This window comes from Mustelus asterias, unplaced genomic scaffold (genome assembly GCF_964213995.1).
Source record: "Mustelus asterias unplaced genomic scaffold, sMusAst1.hap1.1 HAP1_SCAFFOLD_98, whole genome shotgun sequence".
In the NCBI taxonomy this organism is placed as follows: Eukaryota; Metazoa; Chordata; class Chondrichthyes; order Carcharhiniformes; family Triakidae; genus Mustelus; species Mustelus asterias.
The window spans coordinates 18,262-31,241 of NW_027590146.1; the positions used below are offsets into that span (position 1 = coordinate 18,262).

Sequence of the window (12,980 nt, forward strand, 5' to 3'; positions counted from 1 at the left end):
TGGGCAGATCTTGGGAAAACCAGGTCTTCTTTTCCTCTCACCCATCAGGGGAATAAGGGGTTTAACAATCTTATTTAACAGACTGGTGAAGATTTGTGTCCACTCACAACATACGGACAATGAAGGCAAATTCGTATTGCATAACGGAGAAGGCACGGAACATTCATTCATGTGCCCCAAATGAGAATGATCCCCAATTAATGAAAATATTCTTCAACCTTATCTCAGCTAAAAGTACAGGATTGTCCTTATTGGGTGAGATTCGAATTGTGTTCTGTCCCAAATGGGAGACTGGCTCTCAGCATCATCAAACCCGTGCTCCAATATAAGCAAATCACTGAGCAATCGTGTTACTGAATCTGGGCTGCTGGACATATGGAAGCTTCTGCACCCGAGTAACAGAGACTTTATATTTTACTCCAAAACTCACTGCTGTCACTCTCGCATTGACTGTTTATTTACAATTGAGTCAGAGTCTCATAGAATCATTGACAGTGACATTCTCGCTATAACTCTCTCTGATCATAAGTCCATAGACTTGTGACCTGGGTCAAAAATCTACTGCAAAGAGATGGCATTTGAATGCATCTTTCTTAAATGATGATGAGAAAATAATTACAACGTTGTCTATAACTTAATACTGTCCCTGACCCGATGAAACAGTGTAAAGGAACATTTAAGGGGCCGCATCATATCATTTACTTGTTCCAAAAGGAAGAAGAATAAATTAAAGTGATCAAATGCAAAAAGGTAATTCATAATTTAGAACAGCAACACAATAAGCAGCACTCATTAGCTTTGATGGTCACCCTCACAAAGGCACGCCGAGCTCTCGATACTTGGCTTTCAGAACAAGTTGAAGGGTGTTTATGAGTTGCAAAACAGAGACATTACGAGCATCTTAACAAGGCGAGCCTTGGTAGTGGGGAAGGAAGCCACCAGGTCCATCGAGTCTGTACCGACTCTCCAACAGAACATCCCACCCAAGCACTTTCCCGTAATTCCACATATTTACCCCCGCTAATCCCCCTAAATGGATTAGTTAACAGAGGATTTGAACTATTTAAAGAATAAACTTGAAAAAACAAACTTGGCAGCGGTTCAGTGAAGTTCAGGCATTCGAAGTATTTGTGGACTATGGTGGAAAATACACAGAACAAGAAAATGAGGTTCTGGTCATTTAGAGTTGCTTCAGTGAAAAAATATAAAGGACAACAGACGAAAGATGATTGGGAAAAACAGGAATGCAATGTGAAGGTTGTGATGCGATCAGCCATGGACTTGTTCATAAGAACATAAGAAATAGGAGCAGGAGTAGGCCATCTAGCCCCTCGAGCCTGCCCCGCCATTCAATAAGATCATGGCTGATCTGAAGTGGATCAGTTCCACTTACCCACCTGCTCCCCATAACCCCTAATTCCCTTACCGATCAGGAATCCATCTATCCGTGATTTAAACATATTTAACGAGGTAGCCTCCACCACTTCAGTGGGCAGAGAATTCCAGAGATTCACCACCCTCTGAGAGAAGAAGTTCCTCCTCAACTCTGTCCTAAACTGACTCCCCTTTATTTTGAGGCTGTGCCCTCTCGTTCTAGTTTCCTTTCTAAGTGGAAAGAATCTCTCCATCTCTACCCTATCCAGCCCCTTCATTATCTTACAGGTCTCTATAAGATCCCCCCTCAGCCTTCTAAATTCCAACGAATACAAACCCAATCTGCTCAGTCTCTCCTCACAATCAACACCCCTCATCTCTGGTATCAACCTGGTGAACCTTCTCTGCACTCCCTCCAAGGCCAATATATCCTTCCGCAAATAAGGGGCCAATACTGCACACAGTATTCCAGCTGCGGCCGCACCAATGCCCTGTACAGAACCAGCAAGACATCTCTGCTTTTATATTCCATTACCCTTGCGATATAGGCCAACATCCCATTTGCCTTCTTGATCAATGGTGGAGCAGTTTAGAGGAACCGAGGGGTCAACATTTGCTCCTAATGTGTATGGTCGTATGAATTGCAAACTTGAACCTGTGCAGAACAGATGAGGATGGACGACAAATTCAAACAATATTTAACCCTGATTCCGAGACTTCGATTTTCTGATTCCCAAATTCTGACAACTAATTATTCAGACTCTTAGAAGTGAAATAATTAGTTTGCAATCTTCACTGTCATCACTTACCTTTTAGGTTACTGGGTACTTCCGATAAACCTTGTGGGATGTTCATGTAAACAAATGCATCAGGACCTGATTAAAGGAATTACAATCATGAAATCAGCTATGTGCAATATCAGAACAATCTGCAATGGTTAATTCACTGCGCGATTTTACTGTACCAAGTGTCGGTAATTCTTTCAGTATTTTCTCCAACTTTGGTAACCCACGGTGCATTTCCACAAAGGATTCCCACATCACCCTGAGAGCCCGAGGGCCTTTCTCTATCACCAGATTTAGGAGAAGTTTGGAACAGTCCGCGAGGTTCCCACTGTCTGCGATTTCCTTTACTTTCTGTAAAGAATAATAAGGAGCGTATTGGAAAACAGAGTGAAAGGTAAGCACTGGGAATGAGAAGGAAAGGATCTGTTCAGGGATTTCCCAGGTGTTTTGAGGACAGGAGGCAGTCCCTGGACTGGGTCCTGATCCCTTCTTAACACTGAATAAAGATCACATTTTGATTCCGTCCTTAATTTAAACGACATATGAATAAACCAAATTTTTAATTTTAAATAATTTTCAAAGAGAGTGAGAAATCCCAGAGAACCAGCAATAATTTCAATGGGATTAATTTCATCTGAACTTCCGTGCCCAACATGACATCAGATTACTGTTAGACTATAGGATCCACTTTTTTATGATGTTGTGGCAGTGTATCATGTAAATGGTAAACACCGCTGCCACGTGTGTCGATAGTGGAGGGTGTGAATGCTGATGTTGGTGAGATGGGGTGTCAATCAGGTGGCTGTTTTGTCCGGGATGCTGTCGAGCGTCTTGAAAGTTGTTGGAACTGCGCACATCCAGGCAAGTGGAGACGATTCCATCACACTCTGACTGTGCCTTTTAGACGATGAAGAGGTCTTGGGGAGTGAGGAAGTGAGTCACACTCCACAGAATCTGACCTGCTCCCGTCACCAGTATTTTGTGCCTGGTACAATTCAGTTTCAGGTCAGCTGCACCCCCCCAGCATCGTGATAGTGGGGGATTCAATGATTGTAATGAAATTCAATCGCCAAGGAGGGAGGGGTGGAATCTCTTTTGATGGCATTTGTAATTGCCTGGCATTTTTGTAGCGCGAACGTTACTTGGCATATCGCAGCCCAGGCCTGACTGGTGTCCAGGTTTTCTTGCATATGTGCTCTAATTGCTTCAGCATCTGTGGAGTTGCAAATTGTGCTGAAAACAGTGCAATCGTCAGCAAACACCCCACATCTGAGATTAAGTTAGAAGTACGATCACTGATACGTCTTTCTCCTGCCAGAATATTGCCATGGCCCAAAGCATTTACAGTTTACATTTACTTTGGTTATTTCATATCATCATTTGGAGTGAACTGAATTAGCTAAGGACTGACATCTGTGATGACAGGGACCTCAATGGACAGTCACAATAGATCATCTACTGGCTCCTAAAACAGAAAAGGCTCGAAAATCTCAGCAGGTCCGACAGCATCTGTGGGGAGAGAATAGAGACAAAGTTTCGTGCCCAGATAATCCTTCGTCAGAGCTCTGATGAAGGGTCATCCAGACTCGAAACGTTGGCTCTATTCTCTCCTCACAGGTGCTGTCAGACCTGCTGAGATTTTCCGGGGTTTTCTCTTTTTGTTTCACATTGCAGCATCCGCACTATTTTGCATTAATTCTTTCTTTCACCTCCTGCGTTCTTCTGGCTAATAATATTTGCCAATGTTTCAGCTTTATCTTTTGTACTGGAATGTTCAGACATACTGAAACATATTTAATTTAGGACGTGGATATTTGGGGCGCCTAATACTCCAGATGGTTAGTTAATAATTCACACCAGCCATGGACGAATCCGGCAGGGATGCAGAGCTTTGGATCCGATTCATTAGTTTTCGGGTCACTTCCCTCATGCTTGTTCTGCTGTTTGCTATAAAAGCATTCCCGTGTTGAACCTTCACCAGTTTGACACCTGTTGTTGAGGTACCCCCGGGCGCTATCAATGGCATCCCTTCCTGCACTGTTCATTCACTCGGACTGATACACTGGCAATAGCAGAGCAGATGATATGCTGGGCCGTGAAGGTCGAATACAATTCTGCTGCTCCTACTGATTGATCACACTGTCTAATGGCTGCGCAGTTTTGACTCAACTGACCTGTACAAAACCTATCACATTTAACTCGTTGGTAAATCCACACAACACCTGAAGGTAAGTCAGGACTTTGCCTCCTAATGGAAAGTTTGTTGGTCACTCCGACAGCTTTGACCATGTGCATCTGGACCAGACAGCCTGATCAGGAGGAGGTCAAGTAAGTTAAACCTTTTGTTGATTCACTCACCGCCTGCCGCAGACCCAGTGCAGCGGCTATGCCCTTTAGGACGTTGCTCGCTCGTTCAGTGGTGGCGCTACTGAGCATGACTTGTTGATGGATATTTCAGTCCCCACCCAGAGTATATTTCCTGCCCTTGCCATCCTCAGTGCTTCCTCCAAACACTGTGTCACATGGAGGAGCACTTGTTCATCAGATAGTGGGCATTGTAGGCTGAAACCAGCAGGCAATTTCATTGCCACGCTTCCAACCGGATTATGAGACTTCAGGGAGTTCAGACTCAATGTTGAGGAAATCCAGGGCAATCCGCTCCCCACTGGATGTCTTGTGGGTCTTTCCTGTCAGCGGGACAGGTCATACCCAACAATGATGATGGTTGTATTTGGGACATTGTCTGCAAGTATGATGTTAAGAGGTTCATTGTTTCAGGGAACTGGTTGACTAGTCAGTGGGATAGCTTTCCGAATCTTAGCACTGGCCCCACATGATGAAATTTGTAGGGTCGACAGGGTTGGGAATGTAATTGTAATTTCCGGGTGAATCATTCGGTTTCAATACTTTTAGACTTTGCAGCCATTTAATAAAACTGAGTTGTCTGTTAGACTCTTCAAGACGTAATCACACTGTTTTAGAGCTGGGGTCACACGTAGTCCAGACAAGGACAGCAGATCTCAGTCTACAAACGACATTATTGATTGGGATGGGTTTTTACATCAATGGATAATGTTTTCATGGTCAGCATTACCGAAACGAGATTTCAATTCAAGATGTATTAGTTGATTTTCATTTCCAAAATCTTCCACACTGGTTATTTGAAAGCATGTGCCCACAGCATTAGCCCGGATCTATGCATTATTAGTCAACGCCGTTATCTACATTGAGGAAGGGGTGTGGTGGTAATTTGGCAACAAATGCAGGTTAGAGGCTGCGAATTCTGCAAGGGTTACCTGTGCATATGTAGAAACATGGAAACCAGGAGTAGAAGAACATTTATCATCTGCCATTCATCGAGATCATAGCTGACCATCTATCTCAATGATGTGGAGATGCCGGCGTTGGACTGGGGTAAACACAGTAAAAAGTCTCACAACACCAGGTTAAAGTCCAACAGGTTTATTTGGTAGCAAATGGCTTTGGTAGCTAGTGGGTTTTGCGACCAAATAAACCTGTTGGACTTTAACCTGGTGTTGTGAGACTTCTTACTGCATCTATCTCAATGACATATTCTCGCCTTCTATCCGTATCTTTTAAAAATGCATTTCTTTCTTGAATATATTCAGTGACTTGGCCTCCAGAACCTTCAAGGGCAGATAATTCCACAGGTCCACTACCCTTTAAGTGAAAAACAATTCTCCTCCTCTCCTAAATAGTCTCCCGTATCCAGAGACTGGGCCCCCTGGTTCTAGATTCCCCAACCATGGAAAACTTACCCCGTGTATGTAGTCTGTCCAGTGCTGTTAGACTTTTATACATTTCAATCAGATCTCCTCTCATCCTTCTGAACTGTAGTGAAACTGACAAACTTGAACAAATCCCTCCTCTTCGGACAGTGCGGCCAACTCTTGTGTCAGCCTCCGCTATATTTTCTCGATGGCAAATATATCCTTTCAAACCTGCACGCAATACGACAGTTGTGGTCTTGCCAAGGCGCTGTACAGCTGCAGATGGACATGTCTAATTATGATCAGAAGTCCTTTTGCAATGAAGGCACCATTCCATTTGCCTTCCGAGTTGCTCGAGGCATCTGCCTGTGCACTTTCACTGATTGGTGTACAAGGACACCCAGATCCCTCTGGCTGTTTACACTTCCGATTATTTCACCACTTGAATAATACTCTGTTTTTCCACACCACAGTGTATAACCTTACATTTAGTGGCATTCTACTGCAACTCAATTATCTGCTCACCCACTCACCTTGTCCAAACCACTTTGACAACTCCTTGTATCCTCCATTCCCTTAATCCCACCCAGTATTGTTTCATCAGTAAATTTGAAACTATTACATTTGGTTCCCTCATCCTGATCATTTATATATTTTGAGAAAAGCTGGGTGTGAAGCCCTGATACCGGTGGTACCAAACAAGTCACTGCTGCCATTTATTCTCACTCTCTTTTTCTTGTGTATAAATCAATTTGGATCCACACTAACAAATTATCCCCTAACCCATGTGCTTTAATTTTGCCCTCTGACTTGTTATAAGGAATCATATCAAAAGCCTTCTGAAAGCACAAAAGCGATTCTTCTACTGGGTCTCTCTTAACTATTCTACTAATTACATCCCCAGAAAACTCCTGTCGATTTTTAAAGCATTATTTGCCTTTTATAAACCCATGCTGGGCTTTTTTCGATCCCGTTAATGTTTTCGAACTAGTTTTTAAAGTTTTTCTGGCAACTTCCCCACTACTGATGTCCGGCTAATTGGTGTGTAATGCTCTTTTTTCTCTTCCTACATTTTTAAATAGTGGGATTACATTTACAACCCTCAATTCTGTAGGAATTTTGGACAATGACCACCAGTGCATCCAATATTTTCAGAGCCACTTCCTTTAATACTCAGATGTCGAGTATCAGGTTCTGGTGATTTGCCACTCTTTAAACCCATTAATATTCCCATCACATTTTTCTTACAAATACAGATTTCGTTCAATTCCGCCTGTTCATTTGGTTCCCTAACATATTTGGAAGTTGTTTTTTCTTTTCTGTGCCCTCTTTTGTGATGACAGAATGAAAGTTTATGTTCAATTCATCTGCCATTTCTTTATTTTCCTTGGTTCTGATAAGAAGGGACCTCCATTGTCTTTATTTATTTTTTTCTCTTCGCATATTTACAGAGACTTTTACTGTTAGTTTCTACTTGTCTGCAATTGTAATCTCATAATCTACTTCCTGCGCTGGATCATTTTTCAATCTTCTTTTGCTGAATTCAAAACATTTCCCATCATCAGCCTTGCTGCCTTTCTATGCCAATTTTATATGGCTCCACGTTGGTTTTAATATTATCCCTAATTTATTGAATAAGCCACGTTTGAGCCACATTTCAGCAGTTTTTTTGCGCCAGACAGGATGTAAGCACTATTGTAATTCATGAAAACGTTGTTTAAAAATAAACCATTCCCTATCCACCTTCAACCACTTTAGCAAGGTTCCACCATCTATCTTTGATAATTCGCTTCACATACACTCTTAATTTCATTTGTTTAGATTCAGAGCCCTAGTTTCAGATTCAAATATTTAACTCTCGAACTTAATGAAACATTCTGTCATTTAATAGGTGCTCTTCTCCAAGGGAACTGCACAAGATTGTGAATTAATCCTTCATTACTCATTGCACAGTATCTGGTTTAGAATAGCCTGTTCGCTGGTTGGCTCCTCAATGCATTTGTCTAAAAAGAACACTCCAGGAACGCCTCCTCTACTATACCATTGCTAGTTTGGTTTGTCCAATCTCTGTGTAAATTAAATGAATACTTTGCGTCGGTATTCACAAAGGAGAGGGATGTGTTGACTGGGAGTGTCTCGGAGGGGAGTGTTGAACCGTTGGAGAAAATCTCCATTACAAAGGAGGAAGTGTTAGGTTTGTTAGAGAATTTAAACACTGACAAATCCCCAGGGCCTGATGGAATCTATCCAAGGCTGCTCAGGGAGACGAGAGATGAAATCGCTGGGCCTCTGACGCAAATCTTTGTCTCGTCACTGGACGCAGGTGAGGTCCCAGAGGATTGCTAATGTGGTCCCGTTATTCAAGAAGGGTAGGAAGGATAACCCGGGTAATTATAGGCCGGTGAGCTTGACGTCCGTGGTGGGGAAGTTGTTGGAGAAGATTCTTAGAGATAGGATGTATGCGCATTTAGAAAGGAATAAACTCATTAACGATAGTCAGCATGGTTTTGTGAGAGGGAGGTCATGCCTCACTAACCTGGTGGAGTTTTTTGAAGAAGTGACCAGAATGGTTGACGAGGGAAGGGCCGTGGATGTCTTCTATATGGACTTTAGTAAAGTGTTTGACAAAGTCCCTCATGGTAGGCTGGTTAAAAATGTTGGATCTCATGGGATAAAGGGGGAGGTGTCTAGATGGGTGGAGAACTGGCTTGGTCACAGAAGACAGAGGGTGGTAGTGGAAGGGTCTTTTTCCGGCTGGAGGCCTGTGACTAGTGGTGTTCCGCAGGGCTCTGTATTGGGACCTCTGCTGTTTGTGATTGATATAAATGATCTGGAAGAAGGTGTAACTGGGGTGATCAGTAAGTTTGCGGACGACACAAAATTGGAGGACTTGCAGATAGTGAGGAGCATTGTCAGAGGCTTCAGAAGGATATAGATAGGCTGGAAATTTGGGCAAAGAAATGGCAGATGGAGTTCAATCCTGATAAATGCGAAGTGATGCATTTTGGTAGAAATAATGTAGGGAGGAGCTATATGATAAATGGCAGAACCATAAAGGGTGTAGATACGCAGAGGGACCTGGGGGTGCAAGTCCACAGATCCATGAAAGTGACGTCACAGGTGGAGAAGTTGGTGAAGAAGGCATATGGCATGCTTGCCTTTATAGGACGGGGCATAGAGTATAAAAGTTGGGGTCTGATGTTGCAGATGTATAGAACGTTGGTTCGGCCGCATCTGGAATACTGCGTCCAGTTCTGGTCGCCACACTACCAGAAGGACGTGGAGGCTTTGGAGAGAGTACAGAGGAGGTTTACCAGGATGTTACCTGGTATGGAGGGGCTTAGTTATGAGGAGAGATTGGGTAAACTGGGGTTGTTCTCCCTGGAAAGACGAAGGATGAGGGGAGACTTAATAGAGTGTATAAAATTATGAAAGGCATAGATAGGGTGAACGGTGGGAAGCTTTTCCCCAGGTCGGTGGTGACGTTCACGAGGGATCATGGGTTCAAGGTGAAGGGGGGGGAGGTTTAACACGGATATCAGGCGGACATATTTTACACAGAGGGTGGTGGGGGCCTGGAATGCACTGCCAGGCAACGTGGTGGAGGCGGACACACTGGGAACGTTTAAGGCTTATCTAGACAGCCATATGAACGGAGTGGGAATGGAGGGATACAAAAGAATGGTCTAGTTTGGACCAGGGAGCGGCGCGGGCTTGGAGGGCCGAAGGGCCTGTTCCTGTGCTGTATTATTGTATTGTTCTTTGTTAAGTCTTCCATGATTTCAGTTGGACCCTTATTGCATGAATTCTGGATTTCGTGTTTAACACCTGACCTTCTACACCCCACATAGGCTGCAGCATTCCATGACGTCAGATCATCAACACCGTCAATTAGAAATGGATAAATAAATAAATCCTGGCCTGGATGGTGACACGCACTTCCAGGGAAGAATAAATTAAAGAAAGAGAAGCTCAACTTGTTGATGTTGGGGATTGAGGAGAAAGGGGTAAGAAACTTTTCCAGGTTGTTTGCAGTTTTAACATTTCAATATTAAGTTGTCATGCAGTCAAAACAAGGATATTACCAGAGTTGAGAAATTATTGTCAATGTGAAAATTTGTGAATGTTGGAATAATTCCACTCGGGCAGGGCAAAATACGGGATGTGTTCGTGCAAGTTTTCAAGATGCTGAAAGCAAGTAATGAAATCAATGTACAGCAACAATGGGGAGCAGTTGGGATTTTCGTTCCCAAAGTTTTCATTTGAGTCCCTTTCCCAGTTTTTGTTTGACACATTTCCATCATTCCAACTCTTTTGTGTTTTAAGCTGCTTTTCCCCACCTGCCTTTGTTGCCTCTCACTCGACTTTGTTCACTGCCACTAACACCATTTTCTTTTTTTTTCAGAATTATACCCAAACCGTTTCCTTTTCACAGATGCTGACAGATCCTCTGGCTATTTTCATCTCTGCAGATCGTTTTGAGATCACAATATTTGCTATGTGTCTCCTTTTCTTTCCTATTTTCCAGTTTCCTTCCTGTCAAATTCTACAAAGATCTTGTTGCATTCATTATCATTAGTAGCGTGGGAATAAAATTATGTGGTATTGTGTATTGAACAACAAAATACTGATTTGAATCAGTGAGATAATCCTTCCTCCTCCTGCAATCAGATCTTTTTGTTTGGGACGCAGAAGTTAGGTTTACACTCGACCACAGCAGTGAGGAGGATTACATTTTTGGAAGTGCTGTCTTTCAGATGAGACGTTTACACAAGATACAATCTGCCCATTGCAGTGGATGAAACATGTCGCACAGCACCATTTCAGAAAACAGTCAGAGAGTTATGCCCCAATCAACATCGTAAGAAGACGCATTATATGTTCAGTATCACATTGTTAGCTATGGGAATTTGATGTATGAAAATTGCCTGACATGTTTCCTATAATACGACGACTACAACTCAAAACTACTTCATTGAATACAAGGAGTTTGGAGATGCTTGGTAGACGTGAAAAACAATTTTTAAACACAAAATATTTTTTATATGCTTGTGTAATTGAAGATGCCTCAGTACAAAATAATTATTGAAGGAAGCAGTTGGATGAAGGGGCTAGATGAGTAGTTATTGGGTACACCAGACCTCTCTTTCACCCATTGTCCTTCAAGGTGGTAGAGGCGTAGGCTTTGGACATTCTGTTAAGGGAGTGTTAGTGATTTGCTGCAGTGCATCTTTTACGAGGTGCACATGCTGACATTGTGACGTGGGAGGAAATATTTTTAAGAACAAATTCCATGCAAATCAAGTGGGTAGCTTCATTCTCGATGGTGTCGAGCTGCTTAGATAATGTTGGACACAATAATCCATGATTGTGGAGTGTATTCCGTCACGTTGCCCATTTTTGTCTTGTGGATTATTCACAGACTTTGGGAATTCAGGAAGAGAGCCTTGCAGCAAATTCCCAGCCTCTGACTCTTCTAGTTAAGGTTGTGTTCAATTGTAACCCTCATGGTTGTTGAAGTGGGTTTCCGCAATGGTAATGTGACTTAGTGTCAAACAGGGATGGAGTTGTGTGGCAGGAATATCACTGACCATTTACTAGACTGGATATTGTTCAGTTCCTGATATCTGAGGAGTTACAGATTAAGTTGTACATTTTAACATCAACACTAAAACACCTCCACTTCTGACCAATTGATAGCAGATAGGTCATGAAACAGCTGGATATATTTTCAGAGAACACAGGACGTTGAGGAACTCAAGTATGAGGGCCATGGGTCTGCTAGGATTGACCTCGAACAATCGCAACTATCATTGTGCTAGGTATGACTGCAGCCATTGCAGAGATTTAGCGCAGTTCCCATTCATTTCTATCGCCTGAGCATTCCATGACAGAGTTCAATCAAATAATGTTGTGATGTGAGAGGCAGACACTCGTGTTGGTCCATGAATGGACCAAGGGTTTAATGAGATCAGAAGGCAAGTGATACTGGCAGTACCTAAAAGGAACTTCAATTATCATGTTATTAAACGCTTAAAGTGTATTTATTCATGTTACAAAGAGGCTTGCATTAAGAATGCAATGTAGTGACAAAGATCAAACAAAGAACAATACAGCACAGGAACAGGCCCTTCGGCCCTCCAAGCCCGCGCCGCTCCCCGGTCCAGGATTGAATCCTGAATCCAGGATCCCCGCCCAATTTTCCAGCCTATCTACATACCAATATCCTATCCACCGAGCTGTCCCTCACAGCTACGATGCTTTGTTCATTACAACCTATTAACTATCCCCCACCCCCCCATTCCAGACCATGTGATCTCCAGGGAGAGGCGAAAACCCAGAGTGAAAAACCCCAGGGCCAATATGGGGAAAAAAAATCTGGGAAATTCCTCTCCGACCCCCTGAGGCGATCGAAACGAGTCCAGGAGATCACACTGGCCCTGATCGGAAAATGCTTCCCAACCCTAGTCATTTCCACTTCCACGAACACCATATGAATTCCCTGCCCCCGAGACAGGTTCCCAACTATCCGCAGTCTCGCTCTGTACTGGCACCAGCAAGATGATCATAGAATGAAGCCTTGAAACGAGAAACAAGGAACAATTAGCCCGCGCCGCTCCCTGGTCCAAACTAGATCACTCTTTTGTATCCCTCCATTCCCACTCCGTTCATATAGCTGTCTAGATAAGTCTTAAACGTTCCCAGTGTGTCCGCCTCCACCACCTTGCCCGGCAACACATTCCAGGCCCCCACGACCCTCTGTGTGAAATATGTCCTTCTGATATCTGTGTTAAACCTCCCCCCCTTCACCTTGAACCTATGACCCCTCGTGAACGTCACCACCGACCCGGGGAAAAGCTTCCCACCGTTCACCCTATCTATGCCTTTCATAATTTTATACACCTCTATTAAGTCTCCCCTCATCCTCCGTCTTTCCAAGGAGAACAACCCCAGTTTCCCCAATCTCTCCTCATAACCAAGCCCCTCCATACCAGGCAACATCCTGGTAAACCTCCTCTGTACTCTCTCCAAAGCCTCCACGTCCTTCTGGTAGTGTGGCGACCAGAACTGGACGCAGTATTCCAAATGC

General features: G+C 43.4%; 1 protein-coding gene across 4 annotated transcripts in view; it reads right to left on the reverse strand.

Moving 5' to 3' along the window:
* LOC144484297 (NACHT, LRR and PYD domains-containing protein 3-like) overlaps nucleotides 1-12,980 on the reverse strand; it is a 54,518-nt gene that overhangs the window by 15,644 nt on the left and 25,894 nt on the right. For all 4 annotated transcript variants that reach the window (XM_078202827.1, XM_078202828.1, XM_078202830.1 and 1 more), the window contains 2 exons: nucleotides 2,339-2,510; nucleotides 2,184-2,249 (listed from right to left, as the gene is read on the reverse strand). In XM_078202827.1, the coding sequence (XP_078058953.1) occupies nucleotides 2,184-2,249; nucleotides 2,339-2,510 (238 nt within the window). The remainder of the gene's footprint in view (nucleotides 1-2,183; nucleotides 2,250-2,338; nucleotides 2,511-12,980) is intronic.